Here is a 22,818-nt window from a genome sequence, read left to right as displayed (position 1 = left end):
TGGACGATTTTTATTTTTTAAGCAAATATTTAGACAGAGGTGACACTAATAATAACGATTTGGAGGTCACCAGGTTAAATTTGCAACTAAAAGTTAAGGTTGATGAAAATGATAACTCCATATTCAAAACAACTAGTGGATATATTTTCCATTTTTCTGAATTTGAATTGAATTTAAAATCTATGAATTTAATGACATTGAGAATTGGCAACAATTTTTTTTATAGCTATCAAGAAAAGGAAAGAAAAGCAAAAAGGAAAGGAAATAAAGAATGAAAGAACAGAGGGAAAATATAGTGAAAAGGGAAAGGGAAAGAAAGGGAATGAGGAAAAAGAGTAAAGAAAAGGTAAGGATGTGAACGTTTGTATATAAAGCGAAAGAATAAAAGTCATATATTATCCAGGAAACATTTCGAGTGTTGACAGCACTATAAATATGTTTACTACAAAAAACAGCCGATCGATACGTTAAAATATCGAAAGCTTAATTTTTGGTTCAGCCATGAGAGTTTTATTCAAAAAAAAAAAAAAAAAAAAAAAATTCAAAATGAATTTTACTTGCTCTGAATCATGTATGCCTAATAGAGATTATGGCTTCCTTCACTAAGCCAACAAGAACGGTTTTATTTTCCACTAATTACATAAGAACATACGAAATAATTAATTCGGGCCTTTGGCTTTCTTTTGTTTATTATATCGCAGGTAAGGGCTTGTTAGCTCTTCACGTACTATGAGTGCATTCAAGAGATGCAAGCGCTGATTGGCTGGTTGTCAATACACCTGCTCTGTTACCAGAGTCTTCTGTTATTTGCGCTGACCACATGCAGATTTTACACGTGTTTTCGAGAGCAAAACAATAGGAAACTCGACAAGAGAGAAGAAAAACTAAATACCAATGTTAATAGAATGCAGGAGTTTCTGTTTCGACCTGAATCTTAATTAAAATCCATTGAAGAAGAATTTTAAAAAGTTCAAAGTTACTCTTAGAGAACGTCATCATCCTCTTGAATTTTTTTCGAATGAAATTACGAAATGCGGAAAGCAATAAAATATGATTTTGTTCGGTTGTGAACTGGATTTATTTGTAGCATTCGCGAGTTTTCGAAGACATAAATATGAATATGAATAACGATACTTGTTTTAAAACATTCCATATTCGAATTCGTTTCGAAAGGATGTCACTTTATAACCAAAGCGTTTTATGTTATGATCGAATCACACTCTTAAAATACTGCAGAATGATGGCGACAAGCTCTCTAGAAATCGCAATAAAAATACAGATAAAAGAGTGCTTTTATCACATAATTGAAGGAAAAATTCATTTCTAAATTAGACCTTTGATTATTCTTGACCCCATATTGAAATTTTTAGGGTTTAGTTGTTTTACGTCGTATTTTTTGACAAATTTGTACAATATGATTCTCAGTCACCTACAGTTAAAGGACACTTGATTAAGTCTAAGGAATTCTGTTAAGAGTAACTCACCTCAGTCTGTTGTATTAAAACTTCAGATTCACTTAACAAAAGAACGAATTTCTGTATCGAAGACTTTTTACGTTAAAGAAATAATTTCAATATTGAAGAGTTCACGTTTCTAAAATCATAGATTGCGTTACCGTCACGCTTAAGTCGTGTGACTCATTGACGGGTGTACGTGTTTTAGAATTGCGGCGCCATGGTTTATGACGACTGGAGATGATGGTCACAAGCAATTACTTCATTTTAAGGCTGCGATTGATAAAGATAGATAATGACCACCAAAGAGTGACGTTTTGTAATTTAAAAACAGCGGGACAATACCATTTGAGAACGGATGACAGCTTGAACAAAGAGCGAAGCAGTTAGTTTGATGTTTTGAATGAATGTTCAGTCTTTTTTTGATTTTAAATGATTAATGGAGATAGAAAGAGGACAAGTTGTCAACAGTGTGTCGTTAAAAGCGTTCTTTGTAAACGAGCCCAGGAGGAAAAAGAACAATCTACATTGATCAAAAATATTTTCTTTTATACGCTGCCGCGCGCGACGCCTTGACATAGTATATGTGCTATCAAAATAAAAATATTCTTGATTCAGGAAGAAGCGGTTACCTTACAAAGGGGAGTATTCTTATTTGCGCGCCGGTACTGCGGTCATTAACTCTAAGAACTACTTCTTAGAATTAGTACTTCAGTTTTACTGCCTCACTGATGTTGGTCGACCATTGAGACCAAACAATAAACGCAAAACTACACAGTTTAAGTTTTCCTTAATAATGCTAGGTGATAGAGAAGAAAAACGTACGCGTCGTACGAAACATTTTTACACTTATGGAAAGTGACAGCGCCTTTCCACTTGTTAGGCATTTAGCAGTTAAACATTTAGCATAACGTCGTTGGTTCGATGGAACGTCCACACTATTAAAAAAATTCGACCTAATGCCTATCTATGAGTTCTCTGAACTGAATGACAGCTATCATTTTCATGAGATCAAACAGCATATTTGTTTTGTTTTATGACAAATAAATAACAAAGTAGTTTTTGCCTAATTGAAACCTAGGTGCTTGGGTCGACCAATCAGAAGGCATTTTTCCTGAGTTCGGTAGATGGGTTGTGCTGATTGGCAATAAGAGGTTTAAACAATCGAGAAACAACACAATGTTTAGTGCCAGAGGTGATCAGCGCTGCGCTTATCGTTCAAGATTCTGCATATCAAACGGACCCGACTAGAATACTCCATGCAGCAAAGTTTTAGAACAAAAGCACCGGCGTATGACGATAAGGACGTGTCGAAGCCGTGCCCTTGACGGTTCCCTGTTCAAGCTTTTTCATTGGACGAGCAGAAGCTTGTGCGCGGTGACTGGTTCAACGGATTTCGTATGACTTTGCCTCTTCAGGCCCCGTCCACACCTTTCGAGGTTTTTTTTTTCTTTTGAAGACGGAAACAAAATTTTTTTTACCGACATTCATATGAATTCTACCCCGCTACGTGGGGTTCGATTTTAAAATACGCGAAAGATCATGTTCCTCATCTCCTGCTGTTGTTTTCCATTCCGAAAGAGAGCGAATTGTATCTAAGCAACGGGGCCTGCTAGTAGTGTTTTCCTTATATTTGCGTGGGAAGAATAATATACCTTTTTAGCTTGGGCATAATGTTGTAACGTTTTCCAATTTCCAACCACTTGTCATTGTTTTGAGAATAATGAAGTCGCTATTCCATTCTATTCCATTCTATTCCATTCTATTCCATTCTAAGCGAATCTTTGTTTGAGTTGCATATTTATGTGTCTTCTCGTGCGCAATCGTTAAAGAAGGAAATGATACTCTAGGAGATGACACGTTATCTGAAATGAAGGTGGTTTTCTAAAACCCGTGAAACAAAGTGCAATAACTAAGGTGTAATAAATTGTAATACACCGAAAACACAAAAGAAAATCAAAAGAAAATGCGGACAATAAAGTGTATTACAGTGTAATACGCTAAAGTGTATTTCGCGGGTTTTTGAATAGCACTCTATTTTAATAATGGCGTACTAAATTTGTTCGTCAAAACATTTGCGTACTTCCAAACAGGTCATCTTTCATCGTTTTAGCCTTCATTCAACTGTTCTTCGTTGATTGAAGTCACATAAATGAGGCTAACGACTCAATACGAGCACACCGCTGAGAACCGTAATATCCGAACATCTTTTAATTACAAGTGAAATCAATCCTACATTTCACTTAACTCCACCCAACGTCTTGCGACAGAATGAGCAATTTTCGTTCAAAAAAACAGCCAGTTGTAAAAGGCGTGAACTAGTAATACATAGCCCTAAATTATGGTTTCCTATTTCAGACCACGTCATTCTCTAGAGTATTATTCCTTCGTTTAAATGTTTCACACGTAGAGACACATGAATATAAATACAACACAAACAATTAATCTTATTCTCAAGAGGGTGACACGCGGTCTGAAATGGCAAAAACATTAGGCCCAAGTGGATTTTATCCATTCAATTCATAATTATATGATTAGATAAAAAGTCCTTTTGCTTTTTGTCAGGGTTCGTTAGCTTGCGTTGCATCCGGACTGAACCCTGATGAGGAGTTAATGCAACGCAGGCGAGAGTGCGGCAACTGTGCGTGTCTATTCACGTATGATTTTCCTATTTCTAGAGTGCATGTAGTCCCACTTTTGTGTCTTAGTAGCAATATCCTCATAGATTCGAATTTATGTTAATCCGCCTAAAATAGTACATATATAAAATTAATTAGCTTATCTAATTTATGTGTCGCCACATATTCAACATTTTGACTAAATTCTCAACTTCCCTTTTATTCTGTGGCAGATGCGGCGACACGCAGCCTTAAGTAAAGAGGTATTGGTTATTTGATGATACAGAAAAGACTTGCGCACTCGCTGTATCCTCGCATACTTCCCTAATACATATATATATATATATATATATATATATATACATGTGTGTGTGTGTGTTTGTATATACATACATATATATAAATATATACTTTGAATTTGGTATATTTGTTCACAAAAGCGACTTTTAATTACGAAGCTCAAAGGAAGTCGTAGGTAGACGTAGTGCAAAGGATTGTTGGACTGAATGGAAGAGAATGAGTGTAGAGTTTTTAAATAACCTCTCCAAATACCTACCCACAGTCCTTTGAGCATGTATTCGTTACCACCCAGTTCCTTTGAACTTTCTAAATGCTAACGACTAAGATTGACCTAACCTGTTTCTGACCCAAGAATCGTCGAGAAATTAGTAGATGGCCTCCGGCAACGCAACTTTTCTCGTGAACGCTCGCCCTCTAAGCGCGCTTTAACCAATTTGTCCCGCCGTTGTAACCATTACGCTACCTTCGTTTGCGTTATTGGTCTTGTCATGAAAAAATTCTTGTGGTATGTTATCTTATGACCGATTGTGCCATTGCTACGTCAAATTGTTATTGCATATTTAATGTTTCTGCAACCCAGTCAACTCCGGACCAAGCACATTTTTTCTAGTGTTTCGGTTTCCGTGTCAAATTTTTAGAGCTCTGAGTTGGTAAATATGTTACTTGACGGAAGCGAGAAGCCCCGACGTCTAGACGCACTGGAAGTCATAGAAACACGAAAACATCGGTGCATCGACTGTACACGGCTTCTCCTCGTACCCACAAGAACTCTAAAGCCATTTGACGACACAAATCGTGGTATATTAAGAAAATATACTAAGGTAAAAAGTCTGAATAAGTTATGATTTAATACGAATGAGATTTTGAACAATTTTCGTTTTTATTGATCATAATCAAATCCTTGAGGAAGAACGGCCTTAGACCAGTTAGAATGACGTATAGTTTCAAGTGAATTTGAAATAACATATATGTGAACGTTTAGTTATCTCGGCTTTATCTTTTCGCACTACCAATGCCATCTATGTCCAATTGAATCTAAAGCTGTCCTATTTCCCCCCTTAAAGCTTGGTTTCACTATCGACACGAGCATGAACGCATGCACAAGGAAAAGGAAGAAATTTCACCCTCGTGATTTGCGGTTGTGTTGGGTCTGTTTTCACATCAAAACTATCGTGCTTGCGTAGTCGCTAGTGAAAGCCAAGGGCGGATCCAGGGGAGAGGTACAGGGGGTGCGCACCCCTCCCTGGTTCGACTTTATGCCCCAACTTCGAAGATGACCAATACTGTTTTTTCCCTTTGATTCTAAGGGGTGCACCCCTCCCTGGGTTAACTTTGTGCGTAGCACCCCTCCCTGAACAAAATCCTGGATCCGCCCCTGAAAGCCATGCCCAAAGCTAGAGAACTTTCTAAACACATTCCTTCGTCCGAGTTGCATAGTGGTCTAGCTTGAGTACCAATACCATTAAGGGCATGACATTAGTACCCAAGGTAGACCACAATGCAACTCATTTGCTATCTCAGAAAAGGCGTATGATACGAAAAACAGGTGTTGCAGCAGCTGTGACGGCTATGAAAAGAAGAAATCAGATTGTAATGTCTTCACTCAATTTCTTGTCCACAAAATCATATATTCAATGCAGCTAGCTCACAATAAACGAATTTAGGGTCAGTAAAGACAGAAACCAACAGAGCAAAGAATATGTCTACATCTTTTTGTCTAATCAGATGAGATTACCTTATGATAACTGGAACTCTATTTGGACATTCGTTTACAAACTATTACTAGCAGCGTTTTCTAATGGCAGATTTTCCCTTATTACCATGGAAACAGTTGCCTGGAAACACAGCCAATGAAATGGGTTACCTCGAAAATGATTCATATTGAAAGCAACAATGTCAATCAACAGCCAATCTTAATCAACCACTGATTGACAGCAATCAACCTAACTGTCTAAATCAACCAATGACTGACAGAATCATGCAATATTCATCAACCATTGATTGACAACAGTCAGCCAATGATCAACTAGACCCCTTGTACACTGAGTCACTAGAGGAATTGTTCTGGGGGACAAAACAATAGATTTTTTTTGCATCAGAAATGATGGCCTAAAGACCTCCTCGGCTCTGACGTAATGTTTTCCCATTTCAGACCACATGTCATTCCCTAGAGTATCATTTCTTTGTTTAAGGTTTGCACTCCGTTGCACATGGGCAGATACATGAATATGGATACAGCTCAAACAAAGAATCTTATTCTCAAGGGAATGACACAAGGTCTGAAATATTGTTCTGTCCCCCATAACAATTCCTCTGAGAAATCAATGCGAGGGGTCTATGCAACATGCCAACAGTTTTCCATTCACTGGTTCCATGGAGCCCACATTTTAAGCTTATATTTTGAATCTAACAAAGACGGTGCAAATAAGCATAATAATTCTGTTGCAGCTAATATCTATGATTATCAATGTTTAAAACTTGAAAATAAGTTTACATCATCTAATATAGCCTTATTTGGATAGACTGAATGAATGGATGAATACCAGCATTTACCAGATTCCAGATTCTTCAATTATCACTTAATAACTAAATCAAATTCTTTTCCAATTTTATTTTTATAAATTTAAATTTCTCTGTCAAAAATAATGCCCATATGAATTTGCTGTCTAATTAGACAGAATTGAATCAAGAAGTTCCTAACATATTACCTTAGTCGGTTCAAAAAGATTTTACATCTCTGTATTCTGTTCCGCGGTTTCGTCTTGTTTGGGTTCAAATTCTGTTGTAGGTGCTGGCTCAGTTGCTTCCTCCTTCTTTTCATCCTCCTTCTTGCCTTCTTCTTCGTTAGTTTCCTTCTTTCCTTCATCAGATGGGGATTCAGCAGCAGGAGGAACAGGCTCGTCTTTGGCAGGTTCCTGAGCAGCATCAGCGGGTTGTTCAGCTGTTTTTTCTTCTTCCTTTTGCTGTGGTGGTTCTTGTTTTGGTGTTGTTTCCTCCTCTGATTTAGTCTCTTCTTGTTTAGTCTCTTCTTGTTTAGTCTCTTCTTGTTTAGTCTCTTCTTGCTTAGTCTCTTCTTGTTTAATCTCTTCTTGTTTAATCTCTTCTTGTTTAGTCTCTTCTTGTTTTGGTTCTTCCTTTTCACCTTCTTTAGCATCCGGTTTGGCTTCTTCAGCCTCACCATTTGGCTTCTGGAATTTTAGTTAGAATTAGAACACAGTTAAAAAACTGTAATATTTTTTAGATTTTGGATTCTATTTATCAGTTTAATTAGCCACAGCAAGTTTGTTTCCTTGATGCTTGTTTAATATTACTATTTATGACAATTTGTGGATACTATTTTCATAGCATCTTAATAAGGCAAGTAAATTGGAGGAAATGAAGAATAAAAGAAGGGAAAAGAAGAAAAAAAAGAAAGAAAGAAAGAAAGAAAAAGAGAGAGAGAGTGAGTGAGTGATACTTTATTTATACTCGAAAAAAAATTCTATCTATATAAAAATTGCTTTACAAGAATGTCGAGTTAAATAAGAATACAATTTAGACAGCTAAAAAAGTTTATGAGAGTCCAACAGAAGAAAGCTTTCTTTTAAATTCCCTTATACTTCTAGCTGACTTAATATCTGAAGGCAAAGAGTTCCATGCTTTTGCACCTTCATAGGAGAACGCACGTTTGAGGTACTCAGTGTTTGGTTTCGATAATTTTAAACACTTTTCTCCCTTCCGCAAATTATATTTTGTAGTTTGATACTCAAAGCGGTCTCTTAAACTTTGAGGTGCAAGAGCATTCAAAGTCTTGTACATTATTGTGGCTTTATGTTTCTTCCGCCTGTTTTGAAGATTTTCCCATCCTAGAGACATTAAAATGTCGCGCGACCTAGTTTCATAATTACTCTTAGTTATGATTCGGCCTGCGCGATTTTGCATTTTTTGGAGTCTGTCAGCTGATGTTTTTGGTAAATTATCCCAAACCACATCGCAGTAGTCAAACCAAGGAGTTATCAGCGAATTATATATTGCAATCGCCGTCTCCTGGGGGACGTAATCACGAACCTGTCTAAGGCCAGCCAGGCCTGATGAAACTTTTTTACATATATGATCGACATGGTCAGCCCAGGACAGGCGTTGGTCGATTACAACCCCCAGGGTTTTGGCTGTTTGGACACGTGCGATTTGTTTACCTTCAAGGTAAACATGTGGTTTGGAACTTATTTGACGTAATTTGTCGTCAGACCCAATAAACATATATTCAGTCTTTGTTGAATTAAGGCTTAATCTATTTGCCATCAACCAGTTGGATATGCTAATAATATCAGAATTGATCTGCTCAGATAAAGATTTTACGGAAGTATTACAAGCCGTGAGGCTTGTGTTGTCCGCGTACATTCTTGTACTTGAAAAATGTACACTATTTGGTAAATCATTAATATACAATATGAATAATAATGGACCTAGGATTGACCCTTGGGGAATTCCACAAAGGGTTTGTTTTATAGTAGATAATGTATTATTCACGTTGCATCTCTGTCTTCGCTCAGTTAAATAGGATTTAAACCACTTCAATGAATTTTCTGCAATGCCGTAATTAGCTAATTTATGGAGAAGGATAGAGTGATTAACTGTATCAAACGCTTTCGTAAAATCAAGGAAGGTGATACAGTTAATCTTCCCTTCATCTATATTTGTAAGCCATTCAGTTGTAAGTTCCAGCAGAGCAGTAGTCGTTGAGTGCTGTGGTCTAAAACCTGATTGTTTTTCAGAGAGCAGGTTATTTGAACTAAGATAAGTATATAACTGGTTGAAGACAATTCTTTCGAAAAGTTTAGCAATGGCAGGAAGTACTGAGATAGGGCGATAATTGTTTAAATCATCTCTATCATTTGCTTTATGAATAGGAGTTACCTTGGCGAGTTTAAGGTCATTTGGAAAAATACCATGTCTATAGATTGATTGAAAATCTTAACTAAGGGATTAATAATAATTGGAGCACCTTCCTTTATCAAGCGCACAGATATGCCGTCTAAGCCCGTTGCCTTATTACTTGATATAGAGTTTAAGATCTTAGATAATTCATCAGAAGTCGTGTGTTGTAATTTAAAGGTCGAGTTTGCTTTATTTAGGTAATAGTTAAAGCTTAGTGGTCCTTCCGGGATTGTACCGGCTAGCTTTGTCCCTATTTCAGAAAAATGAGCGTTAAAAAGCTCAGAGATTTCTTGAAAATCACAAATAGTGTTTTCCCCGCTCTTTAAGGAGGTTATATGAGTTTTGTCTTTACTTTTTCGAGATAAGACTTCATTTATTGTTTTCCAAACTTCGCTCGAATTTCTCGAGATTTGTGAAAAGTGAGTTTCATAGTATTTCTTCTTAGCTTTTTTGATTTCATTGTTTACTCGGTTTTTACTTGCTTTGTATTTTTCCCAGTCATTATTTTGGTTTGTCTTTATTGCTAATTGTTTTAGTTTGTCACGTTCGAGCATCAATTTTCGTATTTCAATTGTCAACCAAGGCGTCCTTCTATTTCTTATGCGCTTCCGCTTTAAACGGTGCGTGCAATTCAATAATAGATAGAAACAATTCTTTCCATTTTAACCACATATCATTTGGGTCCTTTAAATCATTCAGGCTATCCCAAGGGAGTGACGCCAAGTCCCTACGAAAATTGTTTGCATCAAAATTTTTGAAAGTTCTAAATGTTATTATTTTGTGCTTATGATTTGTTGGTATAGCTATCTTGCGTATAGCATACACCAGGCTGTGGTCACTCAAAGAGAGGTGTATAACACCGCTCTGGGCAACCCTGTTTGGAGTGTTTGTAAGAATGATATCAATCAATGTTTTGCTTCTTTGGGTGATTCTTGTTGGTTCAGTAATTAGTTGATGTAACTGAAATAACTCAGAAGTATGTCTTAGTTGACGAGCCTGTGTACTTGTATTACTATTGATTAAATCACAGTTCAAATCCCCCAAGACATACAGCTCTTTGAATTCAGAGTCTATTTTTGTCAAAATATTTTCGAGAATGTTACAGAAAGCTAAAACGTCATAATTTGGTGGTCTATAGCAAGCTAATACGATAAATGGTCTACTGTGTGGTTTCGTTATCTCAATACATAGTGATTCAATGTTGTTATCAGATGGATCCGGACGGCTTTTGCCGTTTATACTTGATTTTAAATACAAACTAACACCCCCACCTTGACGATTTCTGTCAAACCTATACAATTCATAGCCTTCAATACCTACTAGAGAACTTGGGATAGTAGAGAAAGAAAGAAAGAAAGAAGAAAGAAAGAAAGAAAGAAAGAAAGAAAGAAAGAAAGAACAGAAAGAAAGAAGACAAAGAAAAGAAGAAAGAAAGAAAGAAAGAAAGTAAAAAAGAAGACATGAACAGAAACTCCAGAAAGAAAAATAAGAACAAAGCCATCCAAGAAATGAAAGAACCGCACTCCTCCAGTCCGCACCTCCTTCCCCTTCTTACTCCCTTCCTCTCCTTCCTTCCTCCTCCTCCCATCTCTCCCCCCCCCCCTCCCTCCTCCCTCCCCCCCCCTCCCTCCCCCTCCCCTCTCCCTCCCCTCCCCCCCTCCCTCCCTCCCTCCCTCCCCCCTCCCTCCTCCCCTCCCCCCTCCCTCCTCCTCCCTCGTCCTTCCCCTCCTCCCTTCCCCCCCCCCTCTCCATCCTCCTCCCCTCCCCTCTCCCCCCCCCTCCTCCCCCCTCTCCTCCCCCTCCCCCCCTCCCCCTCTCCCTCCCTCCCCTCCCCCCCTCCCTCCCTCCTCTCTCCCTCCCCGCCTTCCCCCCTCTCCCCCCTGCCCCCCCCTTGCCGCCCCCCCCCCCCCTTTCCCTGCACGCCCCGCCCGCCCGTCCGGCCCTTCCCGTCCCCCGCCCAGCCCGCCCGGCCCCGTGCCCTCCCCATGTCGCCCGGGCGGCCTCTGCCAACATGCAAAAAGGAAAGGAAAAAAAAATGAAAGAAAAGGACAGGATAAGAAACAATATAAAATTAAGGGTATACTATTACTTGTTCAGCTTCCACTTTACTTTCAGATCTCTTCTTTTTCTTTGGTTCTGGCTCAGGTTCTGGTTCAGGTTCTTTCAAGGGAGACAAAAGAATTTTTCCAATGTTCTTTCGTTCATGCATCTTTTGCTGTGCTTTGGCAACCTTCATAGAGAAAAATCATGAAATTTAAATCATGGAAATATTACATTTAAGGACTCTAGCATAAATAACATGTGGTCTGTAATGGGAAAATGTTGCACCAAAACAAATAAAGCCTACTGTGTTTTGGGATTTCCCTTATTAAACCCGTCAGGCTCCTTTTTAATGAAATAAAAAATTGTTATGGCTATTTACTACTGCAAGTAAGCAAGTAGGACAGTGGCACAGCTCAACAGGGTCAACCTAAAAGCTGAACAACATGGGATTGCTTAAAGACAAAGATAAAGCTATTTAGCATCTAGTGTGCTAATATTCAAGCAATTGACCCCTTATCAGATCCATTGACTGATTAATAGATAATAAATCAATTATATGACCCATGACCAAATATTGGTTCTAGTATATCAGCATACGAACAAGGTCAACTGCCATCTGTCCTACAAATTATAAATATTAAGCAAATTGGCTGCCATTGTTATTTAATGTTTTAACTTTGTTGATACAATTCTAATCTAATCTGCAAATCAATTCTAATCCACGATTTATAGCAAGTCCACATCAGCATTTGCTGCCACACTCTCAACCTGCTTGATCTTACCGGCATTTGCATTGCTACGCGGCCACCCCAGACAAAAATCGCGACGTACACTTTGCAATATAGACTGCCGTCAATCAAACAAGGTGACGTCATTTACACACGTTTGGATCGGCCCCGGATAGGCCCAGTGAGTGTGGCTCATAATACTTGTAAACAATTGACAAGTTTTGGCGCCTTCTGAATCCTACATGCGTGTAAATGATGCAACGTGTTTGATTGACGGCAGTCTATTGCAAAGTGTACATCGTGATTTTTATCTGGGGTGGCCGCGTAGCAATGCAAACGCTGGTAATAAAGAATGTATGGACGTATGTGAATGCACTATTTTATAAAATTTAAATTTAATTTTTTTTGATAATTAGTGGAGGCAATAATATTATTTGCATTCAGCTTATAAATGCAACTTTTTTATGAACAGTAGTGGCAAAAAACACAGTTTGACAGTTACTATTTTCTGTTGCAAAATATAATGAATGATCCATTACAGGATGATAGAACGATCATAAGTCTGTTATCACATGTATGCTAGTAGTTGAACATTATATAAATAATGCATTTTTTTACGTAAAGAAGTGGCAAAAAAGGTACAAGTTTGACAGTTATTAATTTCTGTTGCAAAAAATAATCATGAATGATCGACTACAGAATGATAGAACAATGATACAGTCTGTCATCACATTTATGCTAACAATTGACCATTATGTAAGGTTATAAGGCTTAATTCCTTAATCAAATTAGTGATTATATAGGCTTGACCTTACGTCATGAACATGGTGATAAACAGATTTAGTCCCTTTGCACACAGACACAGTTAATAAAAATTAAATCATCTTTGTTTTTACAAGGGTAACACATAATAGCTAGTGGCTAACAAACCTGTGGCCCTCATTTCATGATAGAATTGGAATTTAGAAGTTAATTTTTGCAGAGGGAGGAAAGCCGGAGAATCTAGAGAAAAGCCCTTGAAGCACAAGTGGGAACCAACTAGAAACTTTGTTCATATATGAAACTGAGTCTGAAAATTGAACCTTTTTGCATTGGTGAAAGGCGAGTGCTACACTACAGTGCTTCTCTATATAGAGTTTTCCTAAGTTACTGTGTTACACCATAACAAAGTTGCAATTTTAGTTCGTAATTAGGAGTTTGCAACACTATCTAGCACGACATTTTAAATACTAATTCAAGACCGACAAAAATATAATGATTTGAAAGAGCATGTGACTGTTAATAAAAGTTGAAAAATTGATGTAAATTTAGTAAATATGAAAAAAGTTTTGTCCAGTTTGCACATTTTGTATGGATTTGTTTGATGGTTGGCAACAACTTGATCTACACAGAACAGTTGTTATAAAAAAGCTTTGCTCATCGCTAAGGAACACACTGTACAAGACTGAGACACTTGTGCATATTGACCATATGTTTACCACAATATCACAATACATGACCTATACCTACTTCCTGAAGCATAACCAAATAACCACTGAATATAAGATATAGACTAAACCAATTCAATAGTATCTTTAAGGCTTTCGCGTTCAAACATGATCAATTAAATGTAAGATTACAGCTAAACCATGTAGAACTTTTAAAAACATGACGTTTTTGCTATAACTAGTGATAGCCTTCATCAGAATGATGATGAAAATGTGTGAAGCGAGTAAATGCAAACAAAGGGTGGGAAGAGGCAATGAAGCAATGAATGAGTGACATGTCTATTATTCTATTCAAAACAGGTAATGTTAAGTAATGTTGCTACTACAGTACCTCTTCTAGGGCAAATACGCTGTCAATGCAAGGCTTGAGGGCACCATCATTATACAACTTCATTAAATCCTTCATTGCATCCCGGATCAAATCTATTGAGGTATAGATGCGGCCCAAATGAAATCCACAGACTGTCTTGTTGTCTGGGATCATCTTCGTGGGGTTGAAGGTTACACCTTGAAACCACTGCAATGAAATGAGAATTACCGTTCACTCCGCTCATTTCGCAACTACTATAACCAGGGCCACTTACACCAGTTAGACAAGAGAACCAATTAAAATATAGAATGAAAACAATGCATTACAACTCAGTGAGGTCTTGGGGTGGGGTGAGGGGGTAGGGCAAGGGGGTGGGGGTCATTTCCCATCCCCAAACAAACATCTCCAAATAGTAACTTACATTTTTTGCTGCCGAGAACACACCCTTTGACTCTGAAATTTGATTTGCATAACCTATAGATTGAAGAATCAAAATTTTAAAAATTAATAGTACTAAACTCTAACTTAAGATAAAAAAGTTCAAAATTTTATAATCAATAGATCTTATTCATCATGGTGCAATGCTTTCACTTTACAGACCATGTGTCATTCCCAAGAGTATCATTCCCTTGAGTATCATTTCTATGTTTAACGGTTGAACGCCAGAAGATACATGAATATGGATACAACTCAAACAAGGAATCTTATTCTCAAGGTTATGACATGCGATCTGTAATGGGAAAACTTTGCACCACAACAAATAATGTTTATTCAATGAAGTATAGCAAAATTAAGTAGTTTTATCTAAAGTCCTGAACAACTATGGAAAATGCCCACATTTATTCTATTGAATTTGTTTATTCATTGACCTGAATAAAACCAGAAACACCTGACAGACCAATCAGAGCTAGCTATGACTCAATCTATCCAATCAGAACACATCTTAGGCATGGTTTAATGCATTATAAACCATGCCATTATAATATTACTGATCAAAACCTGGGTCCAGTCGTATGAAGGGTGGATAGTGCTATCCTACTGATAAATCCTTATCCAGTGGATAAATTTATTGAATAACAGCATTATCACCTGGATAAGGATTTATCTGTCGAATAGCACTGTCCACCCTTTGTATAACCGGGATTTTCATGCCTGCTTAAGCCATTCATAGTGAGAGGGCTGATATATTAGCTGATGTGTACAAACACTAAACACTTATTTATTCGCATCAGTGAGTGCGAAAGGAGATATTGAGGTTAGCCCTATCGTGAATTTCACCTAGGATCGAATTAGAATTTAGAAGTTGATTTTGCGGAGGGAGGAAAACCCGAGAACCTGGAAAACACTTGAAGCACAAGAGAGAACCAACAAACAACTCAACTCACATACAACACCAAGCTCGTTGGGACTCGAACCAGGGTCACATATGTGAGAAGCGAGCGCTCTCTTCGCTACGCCACCCATGCTTCCCTACTATAATAGCTAGTCATTAATATTGTTGTGAAATACGCTCATGCTGCTTTTGTACATCAATACAGAGATTTAGCAAACACAATGTGACGTGGAAGAACACAGCTCATGCATTAACAAATGGCATTGAAAATGATGTCCTGAATGTGGCACTGCGATGCCAATGGTCATTTTGAAAGCCATTCATTAGCATGAGTGCCTTCGTCTTTCATGTTTGCTGAAACTCTCTAATTCAAGTATGCTAGCCATAACTTACCAAAGCAGATCATTGCTCCCATAGGATTAAGAAGATCATAGCATTTCTTGGTATCTGAGCCTGATAGTGGCTCAAGAATCAGGTCTACACCATGAGTTATGCTACAAGGAAAAAAACATTTGTTGTGGGATTACTGGGCTAGTCGTGTGCATGTGTCTTGGGTGGGGCCGAGAGGGGGGAGGGGTGAGGGGGTAGGGGGTGAAGGGGATTGGCATACTCACTCTTTAATAGCATGGACATAATCCTGTGTTCTGTAATCAATGGGATGATCAACACCAAACTCTTTGATCATTTCATGCTAAAAAATAAAAATAAAAATTCATTTTATCTTATTATTCTAACAAAAATTAGCCTGTTAAGTTAACAGATCCTATAAAGAGGTTCAATATCTCAGCCATGTTTAGGGGAACCTTGGATAATGAAATATTTTTGCCTTATGAAGTGGCTGCAAAAAATCCCACAAAAGCTGATCAAGACAAAATAGATAATTCTTTCTTAGTAAATAGGTTGTCTTATTTCAGATATCTTATCGATACCCTGAGACAGCCTCTGGGCTGTTCCAAGTCAAAGTTGACTAACTTATACATCGAATTGGAGGACCGGACAACCTGTCAGAAAAAAAGCTTCGGATCAAGGGAGAGAGCTAACAAACTCTACTTTCATGTGATGCCAAGTCTGGGAATCAATCCTGAGACCTCAGAGGTGAGTGGCAAGTGGTTCTACTGCTATGCCACCCGTGATTCCAAACATGTCATTCTCTTGAGAGTAGGATTCTTTGTTTGAGTTGTATCCATATTAATGTTTCTTATGTGCAACCGTTAAACAAAGAAATGATTCTCTAGGGAATGACACATGGTCTATAATGGAAGACCACTACCCCTAAGCTACAAGGGTTTATTGATTATCCCTTACCTTTGAAGCAGAAGCAGTACCAAAAATTTTCAAACCCTCAACAGTCTTGCAGAGCTGGGTTGCTGCTGTTCCCTAGAAAATCAATTACATAGGAAATTTGAATTTTGAAGGTAAAGGTAAAGTAAGTTTATATTAACGTCGGTAGTTCCTTCAACTGGTATCCCAGGAAGCTGACAGTGCACACTTTGCACTCTCTCTCCATCAGGGCTATGTTTTAAGAGTATTCAAAGCTAAAGCTACACAGAACAGAGAAAAGTTGAAACAGACGTGGAGATCCTGAGGATCCAACTGTGGACCTCTGGCTCTGTCCACCGCACACAATCCAACTGAGCTATGCCTCTCCAATTCTGGATTATGTGTATGGAAGTAGAATGGATGAGAATAAATTTTTCCCATAATAAAGTGACTTTGAAAATGTGTATGGGTGAAGAATGGATGAGAATAAAGTTTTCACATAGTATAGTGATTTTATGGTGATTTTATGGGTGTTTCTTGAAGGGTTAGTTGTTTGCATGGGATGGTTTGTGGGTGGTAAGGATCAGCTCTCTTTACCCTTCTATGGTGCTTTAATCACTTAATAGACCTTATTCGTGGTGTGACAATGTTTTCCCAATTCGGCTTGACAAACCTCCAGAGGATTCATTTTCTTTTCTTTTTACTCTTTGAAAAATTCATGAGTATCCCAAAGGATACAAAAGGAATAACAATGATATCCGGACGTGTTGCAAAACAATAGCTCTTCATTCCCCCAGAGGTTTGTCACGTTGAATTGGGAAAACATGTCACACCACGAATAAGGTCTATTCCTGTGTGATGTATGTATAACTGAACAGAGCAAGTGAAAACATCACCATTGGTAACAATTCTTAGAAATCGCATTATAGACAGTAAAAATCCACAAAAATTGTATTTCATCGATAACTATATATAATTCAAAACATTACATGGCCAATTGGAGATACAGATTTTACTAAGTCGCAGCACTCAACCGTAACATATCGCCTCCACAATCAAAGATAAGATCCCTATCTCCGCGTGGCCATGTCATATCCTCTATGTTTCTTATAATTACACACCACTCCACCAGCAGCCATATGAATTAGAATGCTCTTTCTCCTCTTTATGTTACCACAATGGAACAACATGAGATATGCCGTCAGGTAGGTGACAGGGAACGCTGCACCTTCTTCAAAGGTCATTGATTCAGGCATCACAAAGCAATGAGTGAAGGGCACAGCTACGAACTCTGCCCACGAACCAAAGAGTGTTATGCAGCATACTCTTGATCCAACCTATGCAAGTAACAAATACAATTATGAAATAACTGTTATTTATTTTTTTCTGGTCTGGTATTCTAAAAGATCGTGCGTTCTGATTGGCTGTTTGAGGGGGCGGTATTTTGTCAGTATCTGCCCGCACGCATGGTCCGGTATCCTTTGCCGCTAAACAACAACACAAAACGATCACAAAAACAAGTAAAAACAATACGGAAAAAAAAAAAAAAAGTTAATTACCGTCCTATAGTCAGTCCGGATAGGGAAAAACTGTGCCCAAGGTCTTGAAAACTAATTTAGCGTCATCATGACTGGCAACTGATTGACTTATGTTTTAAGCCTTGTTCATGCTTGTCCTAACAATTTTCTCATGTTGTGACGATCCACACTTGATATAAACTTCACATAGCATGCAGGTGAATTATTTAGTTTCTTAATATGTGTACAAATATGTTTGCTTAAGCTATGGTAATACAAGCGAAAAAATTGACAACTCGAAGTGGAAAAGCAATGCCGCATGTTTTTCCTTTTGAGTGCAAACTTGTCTAGCAAAAACATAATTTGCTGCAAATTGAAAAGTCTGTCGCAGAAAGTAGAACGCTGTTTTTGCAACAAGATATCATGATGTTCAACTTGCATCAAATTATTTTGTTGCATAAAGGAAAAAGTGAAAGCAGGCCTACGTCAGCATAAGCTGTCAAAATAACCAGTCTGCTCTAACAAATAAAATATTATGAAAAAATATATCAAGATTCTAAAAATGTATTTTTGGCCCTTTTTTGGTAAAAAGGAAAGTACTTTCTAAGGCTGCGTTCATATGGCAGAGGGAGGGGGGGCAGGTGAAAATTTGAAATGTCCAGAATAATTCTTAACATCCCCCCTTAAAGTCATGCAAAAAATACGATCCCCCCTAAGCAAGGCTCATAGCTTCTTCCAAAAATTGTTCCTCCCCCCTTTTTCTGATAAAAATTTGCCCATTTCCCCTTTTTCCTATCAAAATTTTCCCGATCCCCCCTCAATTTCACCTGCCCCCCTCCCCCCCCCCCCCTCTGCCATACGTCATGAACGCAGCCTAAGTTCATGTGTTTCCTGAACTTTCCAAATCGTGAAAGATTATCAGTTGTAATGTGCATAAGACAGTAAATAGTTTAGTGGGAATTCAGATAATCAGTAATATGTGACCACTTCCTAATCATGCCGAGCTTAAAAGATTTAAACTCTGAGTCACAAAGCACATAAAGAGAATAGCAATAAATAAATCAATTTTCTCTAATCTATAATAATCTAATCATGTCATGTAGCCTGACTTTGATAAGACTTTCATTGGAGGTCATTTCAGGGCTTTATAAAATTTCTGCAGTTTTCCATATTCTTCGAACTCAGATATTCCAACGGCTTGTTGTGAAATTGTTTTTTCACTGCTGCCAGTCAAGAACCTAAAAGATATAAACTGATTTTTTTTGATTGACAGCAGTGAAAAATAAAATTTCTTCATGCAGCTCTCAACTACCAAGTTCGCAGAATATGGAAAACCCAAGTAAAGGTTATAAAAGGAATGTATACAGTAGAAAGCAATGAATAAATTTGATTTTCATCCAAAATAGGTTTCTTTCTTGATTGAAGAGGTTGGTTCACCCAGAAACTAAAGTCAAACTTTGCATTCTAATACATGAATGACTCTCTAAATGTTCAAGGCATTTCTGGGCAGGAAGAGGGTGTGTTGATATACCCTATTTATTTATCACCTTTTAGAGTAGAAAATGTCAGGAAGGAAATTGTTTCCAACCAAAAGTAGGGTGTGGCAAAAATAAGCATTTTTATTATGAAAATCAATCTTTTTTATTTATACACGGTAGGCTTTAAAGCTAGAACCTTGTGGGGCCGTGTATCCTATATACACACTCCTTACTACATTCGAATATTATATACAAACAATTCTCAACTCACATGTTGATTTTTATGGAGGGAGGAAAACCGAAAACAGGAGAAAAACCCTTGTGGCACAGGAGAGAACAACACATCAAATAAACTCAATTCACATGTGGCGACCTCAGGGCTCGAACCAGTGACCCGACCCGTTGACTCACAGCTGAGAAAGATGATGCATTAGCAGCATACCCCACCAAGTTTAAAGGAATAAAGATAGCTTTTTTTTGTCATATTAAAATATATTTAAATAACATTAAACATATGCATATCTCAGTACTGTGATTTAAAAACACTGGCAGCTGTGGAGCATGAGGCCAGCAAGATTTGATAATCTCAATAGCAATCCCTATCAAAACTGGCCGAAGTTATCCCCACCCCCCCCGACCCCAGAACAAGGGCACCCAAATTTGAAAATGATGCAATGAAAAAAACAATGCATGTTATGAATTGGCACAGAAATGTAAGCTTTACATATTAATGTTATTCAGCAATGATAGCATGCAAATTAGTTGAATGATGACCTCAGTGAGTCAAGTTGTCTTTTGAAATCAGAACTGGGTCTTTATATGGACTTTTATTACATGGTGCCATGCTTATTCCCATGTGAATAAACTCTAAACCTCATCCTGAATCACTTGGATGCACAGCCACGTGGGGGTTGGGTGGGGGGGGAAATCTATTGTTCTAGACAACATGGCTGTCATGCCGGTCATAAAGGTCCATTATTTTGTTCAAATATATTTTTAACCTTTTGTGCAAACAGGTCCCTGTGTTTTTTGTTTTTGTTTTTGTATAAACACTATACCAGCCAATCAACACTCATGTTCTCTTTCAAAATGATATTTGATAACAATCTAGCATTCTTAGCTCGAATCTCACCTCAATTCCAGTGACATGTTCTCCTATCTCTTCCACAACACCAGAGCACTCCAGACCTGGAGTGTATGGTACCTTTGGTGCTTCACTGTATGAACCTTGCCGCTGCATTAGGTCTGCAAAGTTCAGCCCACTAGAATACACAAAACAATACCATAGTATCAGCTACTGCATATCAAACCAAACTCAATGGGTAATGTTTTTCTGTTTCAGACCATGTTCATCGCTATATGGCTAAAATGCTATATTTTCGAATCTAAGGCTCACCATGGCATTGAAATGCATGCAGTCATGGTTACACTAGTACTATATAGCAATGCATTCTAATTCTAATTCATAATATATTTACTTTAAAAACTACAGAACAGGAAAAATCGGAAGGTTTAAGTGCCTTCCCTCAGTCTCCACTGCTATAGTGAGTTGTTAAATAAATGAAATCAAATTGTAAACATGACTTAAATCTGGGCCCTTGAAATTAGCACCCTTGTATTCAAGACCTTCTAATAATATTCCCAGATTAAGTCATTATAATTCAAGATGACAATGTTGGGAATCAGTATGATATTTCATCAGAGGAAAAGCAATATGGACTTGTTGAATGATCACTGCTCAAATTAACCAAGAGTAATACTCCTGACTACCAATAGAGTGAAGTCACTAAATCAGTAAAATAAATTTTTAATAGAGTAATGAAATTTAATAGACCCTAAAGCCATTGTTTTTTCTCGTGTCTATTTGACTAAAGATAATTTCGGAATAATTCTGAAGGTGGAAATAATGATGAATAATATTAACTGAAACAGCTAATCCAAATGAAAGCTGGTAGACAGCTTATAATAAGATTCATTTATCAGTCATTCGAATATGCATTCTTGCATGCTTTTAATGGTATGTAACCAACCCATGGATTATTACATTTAACAAAGAAATTTAGATTAAAGAGACCTATAAACAAAAGAACAATAACATATAATAGGTAAATTAAATATCCTCACGCGTGTCATCTATGAAAATATTTATAAATTTATGAAAAAGCTTAGCGTGACATTTACAGTCCTCTTGCTACAAGCAAAATAATTTCATACGTGTTTGAAATAATTTAGATATCATTCCCCAAGATTCTTTGAATTCGAGGCATATAATACGATATACCTTGAAGATGAATATTTAAACATCAAGATTTTGTAAAGAGAAAACCTAGGTGTAGATGAATTTTGAAATTTTCATTCAAAAAACAGCCCCTCCCACCCTTCTTGTCACTCTTGAAGTTGACTCTACAAAACGTTTTTTAATTCAAAACTTCAAAACCTTTAGAGTCATGCAGCGACAGGCTACACAATTAATTAAATTTTAAAATAATTTATTCGAAAGAGTTAAAAATTCAAGAGAGCGAGCGTAAAAGAATTCAAGAATTTCTCACCATGCGTGAACTTTGACGACAACATTTCCATCAGTGGCCTTGGGTTTAGGATGTTTTTCGACTTTTAGCTTCCCATACCCGCCATGACCATTGAGTCTAACACAACGCATTGTCTCTACCTCAGGTTCAGGTTCTGTAGGAGCTGGTTTTGTTTCTTCTTGGGGTTCATTTTGAGCCTCAACCTCGGCTGTAGCTGGCACGTCTTTAGTCGTTTCCACCTCCGCCATGTCGCTGGAAGGAAATCCCACAATCCGTAGCGAACAACTGGTTTTATCAAAGAAACCCGAGCCTCAAAAATGTCGGTGTAAAAATATCTGCCAAAAAAATCCCGCTAGATCTGATCAATCTGTCAGTTTAATGCACAACAAATCTCCTTTTAGTGCCTCATAGGCCGTTCCTTTAAAACACGCTGATATTTAGGAGCAGTTTCGAAACAGATTAATTATCACGTTTTAAATAAATTACCAAAATATTGTACTTTATTTTTTAAATAATGTTGTGATGAATATAGTCGACCTGGATTTGGCCAATCATAGCGCGTTTTTGGAATTTAATTGAGATGTTATTTTGGAGAGGGAAAGTTAAACGCAGAGGGGGGTGGGGGACTAGAAATACGTTTTAATGTAAATTTTGCCAAACGTTTTTCGGAAAAAATGTCCATCTTCTACCATCTTCCGGGCGTTGAGTCTATCTGACTGTGCGGACAAACTATTTACAATAACATGAATACCAAAAACTCTTTCTAATGAAAAGCAGACGTTTGAAGAAAGGGCTGAAACCTGTTTGAGCATTGCGCTGTCTTTCAAAGGCCATTTTTCTTTGAT

General features: G+C 37.6%; 1 protein-coding gene across 1 annotated transcript; it reads right to left on the bottom strand.

Annotated features, from left to right (window-relative positions):
• Positions 1-5,233: 5,233 nt before the first annotated feature.
• On the bottom strand, positions 5,234-22,392 carry LOC116295166 (NADPH-dependent quinone oxidoreductase VAT1). Its single transcript, XM_089034295.1, has 10 exons — positions 21,995-22,392; positions 20,578-20,707; positions 17,572-17,787; positions 16,496-16,567; positions 15,805-15,881; positions 15,584-15,684; positions 14,279-14,331; positions 13,879-14,064; positions 11,379-11,519; positions 5,234-7,560 (listed from the first exon to the last, which is right to left on the bottom strand). The coding sequence occupies exons 1-10, from the start codon at positions 22,219-22,221 to the stop codon at positions 7,102-7,104; spliced, it is 1,662 nt and encodes a 553-aa protein (XP_088890421.1). The 5' UTR covers positions 22,222-22,392; the 3' UTR covers positions 5,234-7,101.
• Between the last annotated feature and the right edge of the window lie 426 nt (positions 22,393-22,818).

This window comes from Actinia tenebrosa, unplaced genomic scaffold (genome assembly GCF_029948245.1).
Source record: "Actinia tenebrosa isolate PJP-AT-01 unplaced genomic scaffold, QUT_ActTen_1.0 PGA_scaffold2__45_contigs__length_23673736, whole genome shotgun sequence".
In the NCBI taxonomy this organism is placed as follows: domain Eukaryota; kingdom Metazoa; phylum Cnidaria; class Anthozoa; order Actiniaria; family Actiniidae; genus Actinia; species Actinia tenebrosa.
The sequence above is the reverse complement of the archived record's forward strand: the minus strand, read 5'-3'. Positions and strand labels throughout refer to the sequence as shown.

What these genes read in the sequence shown, in the direction of transcription:
- LOC116295166 (XM_089034295.1), bottom strand. Translation starts at nt 22,221, where the DNA reads ATGGCGGAGGTGGAAACGACTAAAGACGTGCCAGCTACAGCCGAGGTT. An exon ending in GCGTATTTGCCCTAGAAGAG is followed by an intron (nt 11,520 to 13,878) that starts GTACTGTAGTAG and finishes TTCTCTATGAAG; the next exon opens with GTTGCCAAAGCACAGCAAAA. An exon ending in GTAAAGTGGAAGCTGAACAA is followed by an intron (nt 7,561 to 11,378) that starts GTAATAGTATAC and finishes CTAAAATTCCAG; the next exon opens with AAGCCAAATGGTGAGGCTGA.